General features: G+C 39.5%; 1 protein-coding gene across 3 annotated transcripts; it reads right to left on the reverse strand.

Moving 5' to 3' along the window:
* Window positions 1-2,473: 2,473 nt before the first annotated feature.
* Window positions 2,474-21,256, reverse strand: ntrk2b (neurotrophic tyrosine kinase, receptor, type 2b). 3 transcript variants are annotated; one of them, XM_085358383.1, is made up of 17 exons: window positions 21,060-21,256; window positions 18,075-18,149; window positions 17,921-17,992; window positions 17,747-17,815; window positions 17,513-17,664; window positions 17,205-17,341; window positions 15,632-15,764; window positions 14,873-15,181; window positions 14,747-14,761; window positions 14,422-14,495; window positions 14,198-14,297; window positions 11,020-11,208; window positions 10,384-10,514; window positions 10,089-10,261; window positions 7,942-8,182; window positions 5,471-5,629; window positions 2,474-2,659 (listed from the first exon to the last, which is right to left on the reverse strand). In XM_085358383.1, exons 1-17 carry the CDS (start codon window positions 21,254-21,256, stop codon window positions 2,474-2,476), a joined length of 2,412 nt encoding a protein of 803 aa, XP_085214509.1. The 3 variants fall into 3 exon arrangements, with proteins under 3 accessions (XP_085214509.1, XP_085214511.1, XP_085214510.1); XM_085358385.1 differs by lacking the exon at window positions 17,921-17,992 and having other exon boundaries at window positions 14,461-14,495; XM_085358384.1 differs by lacking the exon at window positions 14,747-14,761 and having other exon boundaries at window positions 14,461-14,514; window positions 14,862-15,181.
* Between the last annotated feature and the right edge of the window lie 885 nt (window positions 21,257-22,141).

The following is a 22,141-nucleotide window of genomic DNA, read 5'->3' on the forward strand; positions in this document are numbered from 1 at the left end:
CACACACACACACACACACACACACACACACACACAAATACATATACACTCTCTTAAGTTCACACAGTAAGTAAAATTTTGTTATCTGCACAGGAATGAAAACTGTCATCTTTTTTTTCTTCTTTTACTGTATATTTACAAAAAAATCATTAACACCCCCCTCGATATAGATTACATTCAAAAAATGTCCCCACCCTTCTAGATTACATTCAAAATAATATACTATTCATGATGCAAAGTCACAGTTATTCATCTGAAAGAGGATCAAAATAGGCTACAGTCAGTCAGAGGGAGAGTGGTGGGGTTAGCCAGGAGGTAACTCTGACCTCCTCGCCACTGGCCACACATCTGCTGGGACACCTGTCGGGCCAGGAGAGTTCCTGATGTTTAGAGTCTGTGGTCGCTCCTGCGAGACAGGCAGCGTCTCAGACAGCCTCTGTGTGAGCTCCCCATCACAGTGGAGAGGAAACAGGAGATCATCTTCCTTCTTTTTTTTTCTTCTTCTTCAGAGAAAAACTTTTTTTTTCAATTTCTTTTTTCAATTAAAGTCCTCTGTAGATCAAAAATTGCCAAAAAAAACCACAAAACAAAACAAAAAGGAGAAGATTGTATTTTCACCGGTATTATGAACAAGCACAAAGAAATTATACAATGTAGCACAAATCAAATTGTATTTACATATAGTATGTATTGCCAGTGGCCCATAACACGTTGTCTTCAATAGCTGTCACACAGTTTTGACATGATACCTGCTTAAAACGGATTATACTATTAAACATAGCCTACTATTCATATAGACAAATATCAGAACTGTACAGAATGGAGAGCTGCTTATGTACAGCGGACAGGTGACTTATTATTGAAGAACGCTGTGAGAAAAAACATAGGGACAAACACACACACACACAAACTGGGGTTTTTCTGTGCAATCATGGATTTTCTTTTCTTTCTCTTACAGCTGACAGCTGAGACCGAGAAGGAGGGAGCTCAGTGCTAAGGTTGTGCATTGGAGTGTTGAAGTAATGCTACAAATTGCACTTAACAAAAAGAACTTATTGTCTCACTGCCTTTACGCCTCCGCATGAAAGATTCCTGCTGATTTTTTGTTGATTTTTTTTGTTTTTTATGCAAAGATTAGGATGAAACTTGCACTGGACGCTCGCACCATGGTTGCTCTTTTAGCCTCTTTTTTAATATCAGGACAACAAAACAATTGAATATAATACAAGAGTGCATTCTGAAACCATTTGCTGCCTGTACAAATCACCACCGTCCTGGATGAAGAGCTGTCAGCCAGTCACCACATGGCTGGCTGGGGCTGTGAGGAGAGATGAAAGCACCCCTGGGACATTTTAAGGGCAATCAGACTCTTAATTAATGCTTTTACTGCAGTCTCATAGCTGACTACATGGAATTGAAAATGACGATCTTCAAAGTGCACTCTTAATCCATACAAAGCCCGGTACATAACCTAAATTAAAAAAAAGAGCACCCCTGACATCTGAAAACCTCCCATGATGGAAACCAAACCACGTCACGTACCAGAGATTTCAGAAATGGCATTGCTGGTTGACAAAAAAACAACCTGCGCCGCCGGGTCCCCATCCTCTGTGCTTTAGGTAAATGAATGAACGAAAAGGAAGATTTGGAAAACAGAGCTGCACCCTTTAAAATGTCTCACTGAACACTGATGGCCTTCTTTCAAGAGGAAAAGGTATTTACAGAAAAGACGTGAAGTCGGGAAGCGCCTCAGAGGACCAGGATTGAAATCTGTGAGCCATGGATTTCAGTCAGCTTGCAAATTCTCTACATATTAAAATAGTCTGTGGCGTACGACACATTTAGCTTCAGCTGTGAACTAACAGGTTATTTTGTGTTATAGCAGAATAGGTGAGACACTGCTGAGAGAAGAAAATTAGCTATCTACAAGCATGTATCCATAAACTGTCCATCACAAAGAGACACATTGCACGTCCCTTTGTTCATTTCCAGCTTATGGAATACAAGAGGGAAGTGATTCGATGCGGTGAGTGCAGACAGGGCGAGCTGTCTATTGGTCTCTTTTTATGCCTTTTACATACACTACGCCACATGTTTTGGAGCACTAATGGTACGGGATCCTCTCTGCATTTTGGTTTCCACTTTGTGAAGCATGCCTCAACAACATCTGCAAATTTAAAAGAAAAGCAAAAAAAAAAAAAGCCCCAAAAAACAAAACAAAGAAAAAAACAACAACTCAAAAATCACTCAAAAACCGTAAGGCTTTTTTCTCCGTGTGATGAGGACAGGAGCATTTACAGTTACATTTACAGCCGGGGTTTCTGTACACAGATGCGCTCGCGCAGCCTCTGCTTCCTCCTCCCCTTCCTCCTCCCCTTCCCCCCAGTTCCCGTCGTGTGCAAACACACAAACACTTGTCCACATTATGAAGCACACATGCACACGCAGTACATCACACGGACGCAGTGGCGCGTCAGCCCAGTATGTCCAGGTATACGGGCGAGGCTTTGGCCAGGCTCTGGAGCGTGCTGTGGATCTCCTTGATGTTCAGCCTCATGTAGGGCTCCCTCTGCCAGCAGCCCAGCATCAGGTCGTAGACCTCCTTAGGACAGGTGCGGGGCCGCTGCAGCACTCGGCCCTGAGTGATGCACTCGATCACCTGGAGGAAAACATTGGTTGGTTTGTCAAAAAGAAGCTGATTTATCTACTGTTACATAATAATGTGGTTTGATACAAAAAAATCTCTGCGGCTGGGAAGCGTGCGGGAACCAAATTGCACATCCAGTATATTAAAGGACGGCCTCGACGTTTGGATAGCACAGACTGTATACAGAGGTTTAAGCCCTAAGCTCACCTTTTCCAGGAACATTTTCAAAAAGATTTAGGTTTAAAAAAAGAATGCTGTTCATGAGCAAATAGTCTTTGTAATTCCAAAGACTTACATTTTAGGAGAGCTCCCACAATATGTGCCGGAAAAGGAAGATGATTTTACATTTTCTCATTCAGTGTAGTGTATGTCATCTCAAGGGCGGGCCATTCATCAAGATTTTTCTTTGGTTTTATTTCTTAACACATGATATTAATTTCCCCCATCTGAAAGGAAACTATCCTGTTTACCGGAATAGTGCACAGTATCTTAAGCATCTTTGTTCTGCGCTTCCATGAAGTTCTGAGGATTTTAAAACCAAAATGTTCAACAGTAAAGGGTTGCCAACCTTCAGTAAGATTTCATTAGTCATTTCCTATTATGCAGCTAGCTGTGCCGTGTCATATTCTGATACAAATGTTAGCTGTTATGGGGTTCTGACTTCAAAAAGGGTTCATGTCAACTGAGACATGGGACACCAGAGTGCTGCACTGAAGTCTGGAGTCTGTCATCATTTCTTCCAGTTTGGAGCCAGAGTTTCTCGTAATTTTTTAAAAGGTGTTGTGAGCAGTGTGTTCTTAAGAAATTGGACAATTGGAGGGCAGAAGATAAAGTGTCACTCCTAACAAACTATCTACAGCAGATAAAAAGTATTTCAAAGTTGTGTCCTTAAAAAATAGGAAAAGAAAATCTAGTGAAGACCTGGAAAGAGTTTGATTGTCAACATCTTCATTTTTCAGCATGCTATTGATCCCCAAAACACTACCAATGCAGTAAAAGCATACTTGGATAGAAAAGCACACATCAGTCATGGACTGGCCTCCACAGTGCCGGACCTCAACGTTATTCAAGCAGTGTGGGGTCAGCTTGACAGAGAACAGAACAAAAGGTAGCCAACATTCAAAGAAGAGCTCTGAATTTTGAATTTGGTTGTCACACGACATGCTTTGATACAACTCCTCTAGAGACAGGACTGTTTTCAGTCATACTGTTTTACAGTGTTTTTATATAATCAGTGTTATTCATCATGACCTGTAAACTGTGTTAAAGCAAGGTTATATCAGTTAAGGGTTATCAAAGTGTGCCACTGTGGCCCTCGTGTTTTTAGCAATGTGCAGCCCGACTGAATAAAGTAAAAGAAACTGTGCTGTATATTTCTATCAAACACAGTTCAAATCCTGCTAAATTACAGCTGTGCACAGTTGTTATTTGCTGATGTATCCACTTTAAAATAAATATAATGTGAGGAAATGTAACAGACGCCTCACTGATGATTCAAAATAAACCACCATCGCTTAAATGGACTTATATCAATCTGTCTCTTTGTCCCAGTATTTTGAGTTTTGTTCTGGACTCCATATTTATTTCTTTTAAAGCATAAGATAAATTATGTTCTAGTTCCCGAGGATGTTATTTTCTAGTTCCTCTGAGTTCTTAAAATCTAGTTTTAGGATGTTAATTACCCTTTGGTTTCCAGTCTGTGTCCTTTGTCTCTGTGTTCGTTTACCTTCGCTCTACCCAGTCAGGTCCTCATGTCTTTTTGGTCTCTCTGTCTTCATGGCTGTCTGTGTTCCCTGTCTTGTCTAGTTAATACATTTGTCGTCCTGGTCCCTGTGTTTTTTCCCTTTCTCTTCTCGTGTCCATCTCTCTGTGTTTTTTGTCCTTTTGTCTTGCCAGTCTGTCATGCCTCCTTGTCTGTTTATCCCAGTGTCAAGTCTCAGTGCATGTGTTACTTCCTGTTTTATTTTGAGTCCACTATCTTGTGTGCCTGACGTTAAGTTTTGCTTCCTTTGTCTTGTTTGCTTTGATTATGTTAAACTGTATTCCCATCTACTCCCTCTCCTCTACTTCCTTTAACCACCCTCCTGTGTATATATTGTCTACCCTCTCCCTCTGTTCTTCATCGTGTCCTCTCTCGTGATGTTTACAGCCTCTGTCTGTGTGTTCCCGGTCAGCTTAGTTTTTGTGTATATGGCTTCTGTTTTTCTTGCCTTTTTACCAGCAATAAAGCTGTGATATTGAGTTTTATATCTGTCTGCTGAGTCCTGCATTCTGGTTCCACACCCTGCCTGCCAGCAGCAAAACCAAGCGAACTCCAGACAGACCATTGAGTCCACCAGAGGGATGATGGGAATTAAGGTGCACGACTACAGCCTACATTCATTAAATTACTAGACCATAATGTCAGTCTGGGCTTCTAAGACGTGTGGGTCAGGAATTTAATGCTTCGCTTGTGGTGCTAAAGAAGCTTTCAGTCAGCTTACTGTTTAATAAATAAATGACTAGTTTTGGAATGATTTTGTTTATTGGTCTTCACCACTATACAGGCTCCGCACTGGCACTCTGCCATCAAAAGTTATGAGAAGCATGCTATGAATGAATTCTTACACAGCTCAGATTACTTTCATTAATGGAATACTTCTTTTAGTCCACCAAGTAATTCTTAAGTCTTGAAATAATTGATTAGGTAGGCATTGTGCTAGAATAGGAATAAAAATATGCTGACACTAACATTTATTCACAGTCTCTGACTTTTTCTGCCACAGTGCATACATGGAGACCAATGAATGTGAAGTGTAGGGTTAGGTTGAAACGCTGTCTGACCTCATTGTTAGAGAGCTGGTACCATGGCTGCTTGCCGTAGGTGAAGATCTCCCACAGCACCACGCCGAGGCTCCACACGTCACTCTCTGTGGTGAACCGCCGGTACATGATGCTCTCCGGGGGCATCCAGCGGATGGGCAGCATCGTATGACCGCCCACCTGCACAAAAAACGACACAACAGCATTCATGAGAAACCAACACTGCAAGATCTGCTAAAGAGTTCAAAGCTGCTGAACATGCTGACTTTATTGTTGTTTACTGTTGTTATAATAATGGGGGACTGTCAATAGATGTCAGTGATCGCGAAAAAAACACATCGTTGTAGACTTTGTAGTCTTGCTATGGTACAATAGTTTGTTGTAATCCATTTATAATACATGATCATGTTTACTAGAAACACCAAGCTGCAACCAATCATTCTGCAAGAACAGCCCTGCAATAAATCCTAAATTCAGGAAGGTTAAAATGTTCACAATATATATGAAATCATAAAAAGTGCTTAAAAAACACTGATGTCTGATAGCTTAAAAAGCCAACACAGGTCTTAAACCCCTTTAAAGCCTGAACCATGAAACCAGAACATGTTTAATGTTTATTGAACCTTCTAACAACTTTATTAAAAAATTAATTTAAATACTAATTTACATGTATGTGTTTAATTTTTAATCATCACACTGATGATATACAAGTCTCAAAAGCTCCCCAAAACTCATGCATCACATATGATGCGCTAGGCATCACGGGTTAAGGTTAATGTGTATGATTTTTTTTCTTGTCCGCTATTTATGATGATGAAAACGATTCTTTGTGTCAAATTAACAAAGATTATCCGGCAAATCCTCACTGCAATATTAACTTACACAAACCTTAAATAACCCCAAATAAATATTTGAACCCTAAATTAAGTAGCACCACTTTTGAGACATGTCGTTCATTCACCCATTTTCTGGTGCACATCCAGGTCTAGCTTGCTCAAGTGAAGCATATAAACAAAATGATCAGGATTTGCTGGTAGGTCTGCTGTTAAGATCATTTTCATGATCAAACAGCAAACTTGTCAGAAGCTGGAAGCCTCAAACATTTGGTCTCTGTGCATGAATAACAAATAATCAATAATTGAATGAAGTGCAAATCAGAGTCATTAACATGGAAGAAAATCTAGATGGCGAAACAAAAGATTATTTAAGAGTTCTTTAGTTGAGTGCTTTTGTAGCTCCAAGCCTTCTAACTGGTGAAGTTCATATACTGGTACGCTCACCGGGATTATATCAGCGCGTCTGAAACTGCGGGTTGCCAAACTGGTCGGGCATGAAACAATGCACAGGAAGTATGGAGTTCCAGATGAAAGCTGTACTGGGATTGCTGTGAAATAAACTAGCAAGAGTTTATTAGCGCTATTCTGTTGATCATGTTTTTGTTGTTGTTGTTTCGAAGGTGGGTGTGCATGAAAACAAACTGAGAACCACCATATTCATAATTTAGTGTTGCGTATAATAAGCTTACTGATTAGCACTAAACACAATAAGTAATAATAATGGTAGTAGTACTGGAAATGATACTAAATTCATATTAAAATTGATACATATATATATATATATTTATAACAAATCATGTGACTAATCCTTCTACCTAAAAAGAAGGACGAGGGAAGAAGGAAGGCAGTTCTAAAGGTAAAAGGAAGTACAACCCAGTACTACAAATATGTATTGCTGGATTAAGTGTCTGGTTACATGTGACAATTTGATGATTTGTTTCTGTTAGCTTATTTGGCTAATTTATGTGGCATTGGGAGATTAATTTGGTGAACCACGCAGACATCCTTTTCCATTGTTTTTAATCTGTTTTAATGCAGTCTGTCAACCACCAATCCAACTGTGGGGCACAAATATAAAATTCTAGTAAACTATCAAAGGTTTCACTCATGTCTGTGTCTTCACTCATGTGAAAATAATTAGTGTGATTGAAGGTAACACTTGCTCTAAGTGCATGTGTAACGGGACTGACTTCTGACTTCCAAAGTAAGCAAGTGAAACAGGATCCTGGTGCCGTTCGCGTTGCTAATGTGTTTGATAACGGGATTTGGTGGGAACCCCTCTTAAAGGGGATCTTATTAGATGCAGGAAAATGCATCTTGGAATTGATTTACAGTAAGAGTCTTCACATTTCTGACTTCACTTTGGGCAGCAGAGGGCACTGTGGGATTCACGCTGGCATGTGAGACACAATGAAGGAATAAAATACATGTATCAACTCAGTGTTATTATTAACATGATAGTTTTGTTTCTTTGACCTCCATTGTTTTTTATACATTTAAACTGCAATAAAAAAAGATACAATGATCGTCATTCTTGCAGCTGCACAGTTTTTTAAGAGCAAACCTGGAATTAAATTTGATCAGTTCCACATTTTTTGTGTATAATGAGGCGAAGTGAAGTAAGGGAAGAAAGGGGAAAATATCTAAAATCCTTACTCTGTAGTAGTCTGAGCTGTAAACATCTCTGGACATGCCAAAGTCTCCTATCTTGACCAGCAGGTTTTCTCCTACCAGGCAGTTCCTTGTTGCCAAGTCTCTGTGGACAAAGTGCTGGGAGGCCAGGTAGACCATGCCAGCAGCAATCTGTTGGGCAATGTGCAGCATCTGGGACTGAGTGAGCTCCACCAGGATGCTGTGTTGACCGTCTGCCATGAGCACTGCATCGGGACCATGGGACCTGCACCCAGTAACCGTTGCATAGTTTAGAAAATAATGCAGCAGCATGAACTATTCTGTCACTACTGTAATACATGAATGTGATATTAGCAATCAACTAACTAATTAACAAAACATTAACCTGAAATTATTTAACATTTTTCTCACCAAGTAAAAGAATACAAAAAAATTTACAATACAAAATTTGTTCTAGCCTCCCAGTCTTGATCATAATGTGATGTTTCTATTAGCTGTATTTTTCTTTGGGTTCTAGACTGTAGACTGCAAATAGCACAAGTAGTGCATTACCTTGGTCTGTGAAAATATACTGTAATAGAGAGTCTCAGTATTTTCTTGCATTTGATTATTTTATTGATCACTGATATAGTGATTAGTCTCACACTCGTACTCAGTAAATTCAGTACAATCCCACAGCGTGTGTTATAACATTGACCGGACTAGACAATGAAGACGTAAAATTGACATTACTGCTTTTTTTGTTACATTTGATTTAAAAAAACATATTTATCAAAGTTAGAAGCTACAAAATAAACATACAGGTAAGAGAGAATTATTTGAAACTGTTACAATAGGTCTAGGATGCCATCAGCAGCCTAGACCTATTGTAACAGTTTCAAATAATTCTCTCTTACCTGTATGTTTATTTCGTTTTCATGTTACTTTATTCCTTTTGATTTCTAGTCCCCAGTAACTTTATTATTTCCATAAAGCATATACAGCCACTTGTTAATGTAAATACTTAATCAGCCAGTCGTAGACGATATAACCAAAGTACACAGAAGAGCATCTCAATAAGTGTAATTCTGAAGTAGATGGACTACAGCAGCAGAAGACCACATTGGGTGCCACTCCTGTCAGATAAGAACAGGAAACTAATGCTTCATGTGGGCTCACCCAAAATTAAAGCGTTGCCTGGTCTGATGAATCCAATTCCAAATGGTAGGGTCTGAATTTGGTGTAAACAACATGTAAAGCTTTGATTCATCCTGCTTTTATACCAGCAGTTCAAGCCACTGATGGCGATGGAGTGGTGTGGTGAATGTTTTCTAGACACACATGGACTCTTCGGTATCAATTTATTTATAATTTAAATGCCACAGCCTACCTCCATCCCTTCATGACCACAGTGTACCCATCTTCTGTTGGCTGCATTTAGCAGGTTAATGTGCCATATCATAAAGCTCAAATCATCTCAAACTGACGTCTTGAACAGAACAAAGAGTTCATGTAAGCCTACTCAAATGGCCTTCACAGTCACCAGATCTGATTCCATCATGCATCATGGATCTGCAGCAACTTTGTGATGCTATCATGTCAATATGGACAGAAATCCCTGAAAATGTTTCCAGCACCTTGATGAACCTGTGCCATGAAGGATTGAGGCAGTTCTGACGGTAAATGACCTGTTCTTACACAGCACGTTCTACTCTAACTCAGCACTCAAAGCAGTTCAAACACATTCAAACAAGCACCTTGTCTAAAATTTTCACACACAAATGCAAAGAGAAAAACTCAGGGACCATTATCTTGCCCAAGGAAACTTTCACATACAGATTGGAGTAGCTGGGGATTGAACCTGTGACTTTTACATTGGTATATAACCAGCTCTACCTCCTCCACAGCCAAGGCTGAGAAGCAACAGTGAGAAACAACAGAAAGGGGATCTAACCCAGTCCTAGCAATGTGCACTTTATTGATTTGCTTTTATTCCTTTTGTATTATACAATATTTGTTTTTTGTTTTTAGCACGTGTTATTTTTAATTATTTCTTTTCACTACATTTGTGTTACGTTGTTATCAGCCTGTCAGTCCTTACGCAAACCATTTGACATTCACTGATCTGCATGAGAGGTACCACAAGTAACTGATTAGTAACAGATACCAATAGAGGATCTAAAGAAGCTTACCTGAGGAACTTGTTGAGGTCCCCGTGTTTCATATATTCAAACACCATGATTAGTGGGTCACTCTCTACGCACACTCCGTAAAAGGTGACGATGTGCTCGTGCTGCAGGTTGGTGAGGAGCTCAGCCTCTCTGTAGAAGTCTGCTCTGCCACTCTCGCTGGCCTCTTTCAGTGTCTGAAACAAGACAGGGACAAAGACGAGAGGCAAACGGTGAGAAGCATTATCTGCAGGAACGTACATCTAATCACTAGGATTTACTGACTGACTGTCAAGTTCATTGATCGTTTGATCTGTACCTTGACTGCCACGTGGATCTTCTCCTGGTCTGGTGTCAGGTTGTAGCATTCAGCGAGAAAGACCTTCCCAAAGGCTCCTTCTCCCAGCTCCCGCTTCAGCACAATGTTGTGTCGCTTGATGTGCTGGACAACTTTAATGCAGAAGAAGTCAAATTACCCTCAAGGTTATGTGCACATTGGGAATTTAAGTGGACATTTTTGGTGCATACAGAACATTTGTCTTCACTAATCTCACAACAAACAAGCACGCGTCTTCAGACTGCATCATTTATGTGATGACAATTCAAAAACTGAAAGATATTTAAATTAACATGACAGAAAACATATATTTAGCAAATTGCATAAGTTAAAAAAGGACTTAAATACTTATCTAAACTATCTGTTTTTACAATTCAATACTTTGTGTAGATTCATAAAGTATAAAATATAAAACTGCTGAGTTAAGCCCTTTGTCAGAGCTTGTGTTCCTGCACATCTCCTGTGGTCCAACTATCCAGCCGGTCTAAGGAACTGGAGTCACTATCACAGTGCAGTAGGATGCCAAAAATAAATATGGCGCCTAGCAGCGATCCCTGCATGGATTTATCAGAAAAGGCCCAGGTTACCCGGCATTTGTCGAACGAGGCAGTAACTCACACGTGTTGGATTTCAGCATGCTGCCGGAGTTACGGAAGTACTGGGGGTTCTCGATGACAGGAATCTTTGTCATTCCAATGATCACTGCGTCTGGACCCATCTCTGAGGATGACGGGGTGTTGTTGCCATTGGAGACGTGATGGAGAGGGCTGGCAGAATCATCGTCATTACTGATAACTGAGGAGGAGCCTAGAGAGCCACAGAGGATGTGGAGAAGGAGGAGAAGAGAAAGACAGCGCAAAGAAGAAGACGAAGAAGAGTAAAGCTGTTAGCTATAAAGGAAGGGGAGTAAAAGCAGAGTTGCAGGGTGAAAAAAGATTGACAGAGGGATCACAGGTTAGATGAAGTATGTCAGATTACACATTATAGGCAGGTTTACTGAACAATGTAAAAGGATGAGCTCAGGCCAAAGCAGAGCTCACTAATTCCTGTGGTAATTTCCATATTCACACAGTAGGAACAGCACAGGGCCAACGCTACTGCTTACTTTTAAACCCCTGAGATGTCATTTACCAAAGATACATAATAACTAGATTCATATTTTATGATATAGGTGTAAGGAGATATTAGGACATTCTAATGTTTCATTAACATTAAGTGAGAACAAATGCTTATAATGCTTAATAACACACTGAATGGCTTCAGTGTATGTGTTATACACTGTTATTGAAGGTTCATGAGCTGTTTATGCATCAGTTATGAATATTAACAAGATGTTGAAATTGCTGAAAAAAGTCATACTAAATAGTTAGAATTTTTTTTAAGTGTTTTAGATTATGCACCATGCTGCTTAGCACAAAGACTGGAAACTGTGGCTGCATGGCACCAGATTTTACTGGATAGTTAGCTGCCAGCTGTAACATCATTTTAGTGGTGATAAGTACAAAAAATAATAAACAAACGAGGAAAAGGAAATTCAACAAATGTAAAAGCAAAAAACAAAACAAAGTGTACTAGAACAAACACACGAAATCTGACAAATTATTCAAATCTGAAATCTGGTATAGCAACTCTGCTTGATTATGATGAGAGAAAACTGACTACATGAAAGAATATTATCATGCCATAACAGGTGATCAGAGCTAATGGTAGTAAGAAAATGATATAAATAAATACATACATGAAAAAAGAGCTTGCAGTCAGTATATGGAGGGAGACTGGGAGGGTTAGGATGATTACAGTTAAGACATGCAAGATTTTAGTTGCATGTCTTAACTGGCATTAGGTGACAGAATTGAATTAAAATGTTTTTCTTGCCTGCATAATCGTTTATTTGGTTATATCATTTGGTCCACAAGTAGTCGGATGATGACACTTTAAAAAATAATTTTGCCTCTGTACAGCACCAGAGTGGAAATCAAATAATTGCTATGTGATTAAAGTGCAGACTTTCAGCTTTAATTCAATGGTTTTTTTTTTTTTAAAGCATCACTTTAACTGTTTAGCTAAAGTCTATTTCAGGAATTACAGAATTACTGATAGTCCTCCCAGTTTCAGCGGCTCAAAAGCAATTGGACAATTGAGTTATAAGCAGTTTCATAGGCATTTGATGTCTGTTCCCTTATTATTATTTTGTGATAAATGAAGGAGATAAAACATCTGGAGTGGATGCATTTAGTAGCTGTTCACTAAAACTCTGAATATGAAGTCCCAAGAGATGTCTATTCAAGCGAACGAGGCTATCATTAGCCATCTCAACAATCTGGTGCATTCTTAAAAGGAAGGAATTGACTGGCCAGCAACACCAAAAAGCCCTGAAAGACCACGGAAGATGACTAAAGTGGATTGTTTCAAAGTTATTTCCTTTGTTAAAAAACTCCTTCACAATGACTAACAAGTCAAAAAACACTCTTGGGGTGGTTTGGAAAAAATTTACCCTCAAGAGAAGGCTTCATGAATGGAAATACAGTGGTTTTACAACAAGGTGCAAACCACTGGTTACATTCAAGAACAGGAAGGGCAAATTAAACTTTGCTAGAAAACATCTAAAATAAAAACTTCTGGGAAAAAAGTTTTGGATACATGGAACCAAGATTAACTTGTACCAGAACTATGAGTCAAAGCATACTGCTTTTTCTATCAAACATAGTACAGATAACGCTATAACATGGGCAAGTATGGCCACCAGTATAACTGACTCACTGGTGTTTAGTCATGATGAGACTGCTGATAGAGGCAGCAGGATGAATTGTGATGTTTACAGGGCTGTACTCTCTGCTCAGATTCAGACAAATGCTGCAAAACTGATAAAGTGCAAATGGATAATGACCTAAAGGATAGTGCAAAAGAAACCTAAGAGTTTCTCAAGGCAAAGAAATCAGATATCCTATAATGGCTGAGTGAGTCATCTGATCTCAACCCAATAGAGCACGCTTTCTAGTTACTGAAGACAAATCTGAACGCAGAGAGACCCTCAAACAAGCAGCAACTGAAAGTGGCTGCATTAAAGGCCCGGCGGAGCATCTCAAGGGAGGAAACACAGGATTTGGTTACATCCATGGGTTCTAGACTTCAGGCAGTCTGACTACAAAGCATTAAAAACAATCCTTATAGTTAAAATGATCTTAGTTTGTTCAGTTCATTTTGAGCTTCTTAAAACTGGAGACTCTATACTTTAATGCTTTATTAGAAGGCGTTGGATTACAGGTGAGGTGTTACACTTCAATCACATAATGTTTGATTTAGTCCAATGTGGTGGTTTACATACAAACCCCCCTCAAAAACCTACCATTGTCCAAATAGTTGTAGACCTAACTGCATTTCAGAGGGAAGCACGTGATGTTAAAACTTGTGTTCTAGTATCTATTATATGTTTTAAAGGGACCTTTAAGGTATCTTTCTATACACATATATTCGGATAAAAGATGTATTGTGCCACTGACATATTGAAAAGCTGTTTCTGTGTTTTAGCAAATGTCAGGGTGACCAATATGGGGTTTCTTGTATTTCAGGGATAGTTCAACTCCAAGCAGCCTGGAGTGGACTGTCTGCGACCTGGAGCTGAGGATAACGTTTGTGTGATATTTATTTGCAGTGATGGCCAGGGTTTCCAGGATAAACTGCCGGTTGTAGCTTCACTTCTAGCAAACACACGTGATATTGTTTATTTCAGGGTAAGGAAGCACAAATGTATATCTTGAATTATCAGCTTAGTTGTTTTTTTAGAAAATGTTTGCACCTTTAATGCCAAACTTGGAGTTTCTTCCGTATTTCAGTATGATCATCATCAGAACACAACCGATCAGGGCAACGCCAGCAATTCCCACAACTACATACACCTAGGAAGGAAAAAACTAAGATGGAGTCATGAGGCGATAACAGGAGCTGCTTTTTTTTAAAAAAGAATTGAAATAAACAAGAAAATATTGTGTATTTTAAGGGTTTACAAGAAGAGGTAGGTACCACTGCTTTAGATGGAGCGGGCTGATTAGGGTCACTTACAGCAACACTGTCATCCGGTGGAGTGTCTGTAGGATCTGGAAAGAAAACATGGGTCTGAACATTTTAAACCAATAACATCTAGTGAGTGAAAGCACGCCAAAATGCTGACTGTTAGGTTCATGCAAATTTGAGAGTTGAAACACACACCGTCTGGGCAGAAGGCGAAGGCACAGGCAACGGCAGGAAAGGGACAGGGACATTATCAGAGTTCATTTTAAATTTGCACTCAATCATCATCATGCTAACAAGTACAACATTTGTCCGGATAAGCCAAATCGATACTTACAATACTCGTTGTCTTCTGTAGAAAAGAAAAGAAATGAAAAAAAAAAAAAAGCATGTCAGCAGCCATAATAAACAGAAACGAGCTGACTTCAATAAACGGACTCGTGTGAAAAGACAGAATACTGACCCGTATGGTTGATGTTAGGCGGGTGGAGAAACTGGGCAGAGATGTTCTTCTCATCCCTGCCATACTTATTCTCTGCGACCAGCTTGTACTCTCCGTTGTGAATGTGGGTGGGGTTGACCAGCTGCAGGCAGCCGTGTTGCTGGTTCTCTGTGGTCACGTGGATCATGGTGCGGATGTAGTCCTGTTCCTGGAGAGGCTTGTTATTGTGGTACCACCTTAGCTCCGGCTTGGGGTTCCCCGTTACTGTGAAGGGGATGCACCAGTGGTGGTCCCGCTCTGGAGACAGGAGTGTCAGGATGGTGGGGGCAACTGACACAGAGGCAACAGTAGAGGAAGAGTAATCACAAGATGATAGGAAATAAACACAAGGAGGGAAGCCAATAGGTAAAACAACATCTGAGGGATTTTGAGTAAGTGACAAAAAGTATGGGAAGGGAAGGGGGACTGATCACACAACATCTGAGCACTGATGAAATGAAAACACGGTGAAAGAGGAGGAGGGTGGAACTAAACAAGCAGAGGTGTATGGCAAGGCATGAGGAGCTTCACAGGAGGAAGAGTTATGGACAGGAAATATGGAGAGTCAATAAGGTTTGCCAAGAGACACTAATGATAACAAAATGAGGAGCCTTCTGCTTCCAGTGGAAAAACAACATCTCGAAGAAGGCATTTAAAAGTTCATCACATTAAATTACACAAATTAAACTTAGCAACGCAAATATAATTTCTAGAGATGTGCGCCATGGTTAAAGTCCTTACAAAGAATATTGAGCTGAAGGCTGGCCTCGGTCTGACCGACCATGTTCTCGGCACTGCATACGATTGCCCTGCCGTTATCATCAGGAGACAGGCCTGACAGGGTGAGGATGCTCTCTGTATCCATAGGTTCAATCTGTAAACACATTATTAATTTTTTCATTATGTTTCCTGTATACAGAAAATTGTCTTGATCTTATGAAACCGACTACTATTAGTTGACTGTACAATACAGGCTCAAATGGCTATGACACACAGATACCAGAGTAGTTAGCAAAGTAGCCAGGGAGTTTTAAAGAGTTACTTAAAAGTTCAAGTACCTAAAAGGAATGAAGACACTTATACGGGATAAAGATAAACATTTGAAATTCTATAAACAAATGCTGAAAAATATTATGGACCAGTACTTAGCAAACTAAAATCAATGTGAGATGATAATTGAACTAGTAGCTAGAAGTGGCTAACAGCTAGCTAAAAGAAGCCCAGAGAACATATGAACGGCAAAGTAAGTAAAAGCAGTTGATACACATTTTAAACAGCACAAGGTAGAAAAGCAGCGTAAATTAGCTAAAAGTGGCTAATAAATTAAAATAAAAAAGACAACTTTTCTAATTGTTATTAGAAAAAGCTGATGTAAGAATAGCAAAACAATTAGCTAAAAGCATCAGCTAAAATATTTACAAGTACTCAATACGGACCAGAAACAAGCCAGTTCAACAGTATTAATGTCCAATTTTATATATTTAAAATTATTCATTCAAAGCTTGAAATCTCATGTTGACAACTACACAACTCGGAATTTATCTAAAGATGCCCTTTAAAGGTCTACAAACACAGTCACAAACTTTTAAGCGCTTAAAAGTAAATTTCAGCGTTTGAAACCCCTGAATGCTTGTAAATCACCCAGAATATATATATATATATATATATATATATATATATATATATATATATATATATATATATATATATATATATATATATATTTTTTTTTTTTTTTTTTCCCCCCCAACATTAGTGATGTGTTTCGCATTGTTTTCAGTAAGCTGTTTCAAATTAGAAACTAGTCTCAGACCAGTCTAGTCCATGTCCTCATAGTTGTTTAAAAATACTAGTTGTTAAAATCGTCCCGTTTGTTGGAAATACTGTTCACGTGGATAAAGATAAATTAAATATATACATTTAAAAACAGCAGGTCACTTAAAATTTTCAATGCCCATGTTTGTAATAATCAAGGAATACGATGTGTTTTGAAACACTGAAGCACTAAAGAACATAAGCTAATTAAGTTTGGCAACAGAGGCTTTTTAGTGAGTTAGAAAGTGGCATTTAATCAACTTCTTCTTATCTATATATTTGATTTTCCCATGAAAACAACTAAATTAAATGTGATTATTTTATTTTATTATATTAATAATAATAATAATAATAGTAATAATAATAACAATTTACATATTATTTTATAAAAACTTTTTAAAAGTATAAAATATCACCAAAGTAAAGCTCTTCGAGACTCCGTAAAGGTGGAGCCGTGCCAAAGGTTTAAAAATGAAAACAGAAAGGTAGATCACCTTACCTCATAGTGGGTCCAGAGCTCATCAAGGTTCCACACAATCTCGGGAGCAGGGGAGCCTGAGGCACTGCAAATAGCTTTGACATTACTCCCCTCCATCTGAGTCACATTTCTGGGGGTGACCTCTACGGTGGGAACCACTGTGAGAAAACATGCAAACCATAAAAGTAAAAGGAAACTTGATCAGATTGTTTCCCTTTAAACTTTCTTTCTGTCTTTCTTTCAGTCCCTTACTGTGCATCCACTCATTCAAACATTCGATATCAATCAGTCTACTCAGATTTGCTTATTGTGGGATGGTTTCACTTTACCACAGTCTGGCGGCCGGAAGGTAGCAAAGTCCTGCGCCACTCCTCTGTCATCTGTGCATGTCAGCTCGGGACTGTCTGTTTCTTCCTGGAGTCTTAGCTTGATCCACAAGTTCTCACAAACACAATCCAGAGGATTCCCAGACAGAAGTAGCCTAGAAAGAAAATAGAGTGCATGTGACACTACATAGAAAAGACATAGATACACTGATAGTCTTGTGCGTATGCGTCACTTACGGATATGTAATGTTAAAGTTCTGAAATGTTCTCCATGACAGTGTTGACAAGTTATTGTCTCTGAGATTTCTGAGAGGAGAGAAAAAAAAACAACCAAACAGAAAATATTCAACTAAGCATTCTTACATGTTTAATAATGAAATAACTGGAGAGGCTCTGTAAAATTCGTCTTACACATATTGAAGTCTTGTATTGTTAAAAAACGCGTCCGGTGATATAGATGTCAGTCTTGTCTTTGTGACCGTTCTGTTGGAAGTTAAATTGTAGTTACATGAACTTTAACTCCACTTTTAACCATAAAAAACACAACACTGAACGTTCTACTTACAGGTTTCTTAGGTTTATGTAGTGCCTCAGACTGCTGTCACTCAAGTCAAACAGTCTGTTTTGATTAGCAATGTATCTGTGGAAAAACAAGATGAAAGGGAAAGCTTGGTATGGTGCAGGTTTTTAGTCAAACTATTCACACAAAAAATGTCAAATATTGAGTCAAAAGTGTGATTTAAACTGGAATTGAGATACAGGTCCTAATTAACTCTCCAAAAACTCAAGTGTTGAATGGGAAATGTGTGTATTTTATAAAACTAATAACTTTTTTTTGAATAAAACTCATTTTGTTGTTTTTTGCGAGTCAGCAAGGTAAAATTGTACTGCTCCCAAGTTAAGCTAGCTGTTTTACTCAAGGAGTCTTGTCTGTGCATTTGTGAGTATAACATTAATACAACAGCGTGTACTGACGGTGTGACATGTTTACCTTGTTTACTAAAAACAATGGTTTTTTTTGGGTTTTTTAAACAACTTTGTGGACTAATAACTGTAATAAACTGTTTTTGTTTTAAAATAGCACCTCTAGGGAAAAAAAGCTTAACGTGGGGGCTGGGTATGTCACCAATAATAATAATAATTATAATAATAATAATAATAATAATAAGTTGTAGGGAAATTAGCTCGATAAGAATGAATGAATTGGGGTTATTAACTCTAACCAGGTAAAACACTGTGCAGGGACAGTCTAGCAGCTTAATCTGGGTCCTGAGCCACGATCAGACTGGGTGTGTCAGTATTTGGCTGGAGGTTGATAAGCAGGAGACCTTACAGCTGCTGATATATAAAGAAACTCAAAGTTGCAGACAGAACGATGGTGCCTTTATATGTGAAGTTTTGGAATCAAATTCAAAGTTGCAACTGAGCAATCGCAGATGTGTCTACGTACACATTGAAAAGTTATTTTTATTTATGCTGAAGCATGTAATTGTATTTTGGAGTAAGCAGGTTTCTGTTTGGAAAGGAGGCATGTCTGTGAAATAATTAGTGCCGAGAAAGAGAAACACTATTATGTTTCTTTGCTCTACAGCGAGATTTAACTAAGTTTTGTGATTTGAAGAAAGTTTTTTTAAAGGTTTGTCTTTTTTCCTTTGTCTAGTCCTTTGCTAATGTAAAGCGTCATCACATGCCCACGCTGTTAAATTAATTATCATGCCAAAAGATGGCTTTTTTCCAGCGTTTGGGAGGTTTAGTTATCTGGACAGTGCCTATGCTGAGAGGTTTCAGTTTAGGTGAGAAGGTGCTTTCAGACATTGATATCCTTAGGAGTGTGATTTTTTTCCATATCTAAATTTTTAGTAATTTTATTTTACTTTTTTTAGCTAAGGTCCATGTTGGGAACAGTAGGTCCTCATGGTGAAACCTTGAACTTGGCACAGATGAAGCTTTACCCATCTCACTGTTCCTGAATCTGCTTCTGGTAAGAGGCACTACTACGGTCCACCTCTTGTCTCTCTATGGTCATAAAATGCCTACTTTCATGTCTTCTGAGTTTTGTGCTCTGCTTCAACAGTGTAATTTGGGGAGACTGAAAAAGTGGTGGTATTTTTGTTTTATAGATTTTCTTCAAGATGCTGCTTTTACATTCCTACACAGTACTAACACGAAATTTTAAATATTTAACAAATGAGACTTTTGGAGAACACAGTGAAAACTTGAAATTGTTTTTCTGAATTTGTAGCAAGTAACTACATATTTTATAGAGTTTTTAAGAATGAAAAACATTTATGAATTATTTTGAGGTGGAATGATTGTCCTGTTTTAACTAGTATTTCGTTAAAGCTTCAAATGATCTGAAAAAAACAAACAAGCAACAACAACAACAACTTGTGAGTGTTGCTACCTACTGATGGGTTTGAGACTGACTGCTGGTTGCTTCATGTGTTAGTAGGAAACATTTTGTTTACATGAGGATTGGAGGATGCCCTAAAACTACAAAATGTATCTAAAGAGCCAGTGGTGCTTTCGAAGTGACGCCTTAAAGTATCACTAACAGGAATTTTTAAATTCATGGTTGATTTTCAGAAGGTGCCCGGCCTGATGTCCTTCACTGATGTTGTACACACTGCCTTAAAGAAATCTGGAACAACTGCATTCTTTACAAAGTGAAGAACATTAAAAAAAAACATATAGGCACCTGAAAGACTTTTCTTTTTATCTGCAAAGTAAAAACGCGAATAAACACGTTGACCCCAAGTAAACTACCTTCACGGTAAACTGATGTGACGCCTATTCAGCCTGCCTGCCTCCGAAAACTCACTCAGTCTCCCCTTTGCTCCGCTGGGTGCCATGCAGTGGTGTACTTGTGCGGGGTTGTAACAGGTAAGCTTCAACACAGACCTACACACTGACGCAGATGAGGCTCTACACAACTGTGGGTAGCCTATTGGCAGCTGTACACAACTGATGCGATCTCATGTGTAATGTGCCAACAGCATGAAGTATTCAGGCTGCTTCACACCGCCGCCCAAAAACCGAGTGAGCACCTCGGAGGCTCCGTTAGGCCTGAAAATTTACTCCATCACTACCACTGGAGCTGTTTTGTAAAGGAAAACACCGACTAATGCAAATAAGCCTGACGCACAACCTCGCCACCATAACGCGCTCGCGCACGCGAGCAACTGCCTCTGTCTCACACACACACATGCGCGCGCGCGTAAAAGCACACGCAAGCACACATATACGAGGCTACATGATCTGACATTGGTTATAAGAATAAAATAAATTCTGTGTCGGGAAAAGCGCTAAACATGGATCTCTACTGATGTTTAATCCACAAGGAGATTCCAAACCTCCATTAATAACGCCGCTGATCTTATTCTCACCCTTATTGTTATTATAATTATTGTTGTTATTATTAATATTATTATTAAAATACCAGCCCCAACTATTTGATATTCCAGCGACCTACAGATTCCAGGGGAGCTCTTTACGCATTGCTTCCTAATGAGTTAATAAGCTGTCGGTGCGATCGTTTTCATACACTTACATCTCAGTGATGTTTTCCATGTCATCTAACGTGAGGACAGGGAAATCCTCGATCCCTGGTACAGAATCAATACAAACAATTCTTGAGATGCTGCAAGTGCAGGATGCGGGGCAAGCATCGCTAAATCTCCACAGCCCCATCAAAACCAAAAACAATCCGACACGAGCCATGCCATATTCCCCCGCGCTGGAGTCCATCGCAGGTCCAATGGTATCCCACGAATCCCCCAAACAGAATCAGCTCAAATTGAATTATTAAGATTTCCACCCTCGCCACCTTTTTTCGGCCAAGTTAATCCTTTCGACTCCGCAGGGGGAGAAAAAAAAGACTACGCTGTCGGCGAGGAATGCGCAGAGCTCACGGTTTAATATCAAGATGCCATGGACTGGCCTTCTCGTCTCCGCAGAGCTGGTATCACACTACTGCATATCGATGCCGTGAAGCAAGGTGTCAAGTGGTCCGTCCTGGTGCTGCTGCCGCTGCTGCCTCACTCCCCTATCGGGGGCCACGGGACTGCTCGCCACTGCCTTGTAAAACAAATATGAGGTGTTCCAGATGTTTAGAGATCAATAGGCAGGGCCCCCACGAGCGGTTTGTCGTGTGTGTGTGTGTGTGTATGTATGTGTGTGTGTGTATGTGTGTGTGGTGATGTGGGGGGGGGGTGGGGGGGGGGGGGGGGGGGGGGGGGACTGCACAGTGGAGTAAGGATGCGTGGTGATGCTGCGTGTGTAGGGAGGAAGGCTACCTGCATCCGTCTATCGATTATCACCGAGGACGAGCGCATCTCACCCTGCCATCACTGGGACGGGGCTTATAGGAGTGGGGGGCTGGGAAACGTGATTGCGATTGTGCCCTGAAAATGTTATTTTTGTCATTTTTTAAAAAATAGGATCGTGAGAAATTCGTATTTAAATGGTGCAACAAACACCTAAAACGTCAGCTTCTGCACATTTCGAGTCAAGTGCCCAGGTGTGGGGCAAATCACGCCGTCTGCGATGGCCACAACAACAATATGGATGTAAACTCTTGTGTTGTGGTTACTCTGAAGCCATACATTGGATGAAAGCTTTTTTTTTTCACAC

The sequence above is a fragment of the Diplotaxodon limnothrissa genome, linkage group LG7 (assembly GCF_057381915.1).
Source record: "Diplotaxodon limnothrissa isolate DT_005_m linkage group LG7, D_limnothrissa_male_GT1.1, whole genome shotgun sequence".
In the NCBI taxonomy this organism is placed as follows: Eukaryota; Metazoa; Chordata; class Actinopteri; order Cichliformes; family Cichlidae; genus Diplotaxodon; species Diplotaxodon limnothrissa.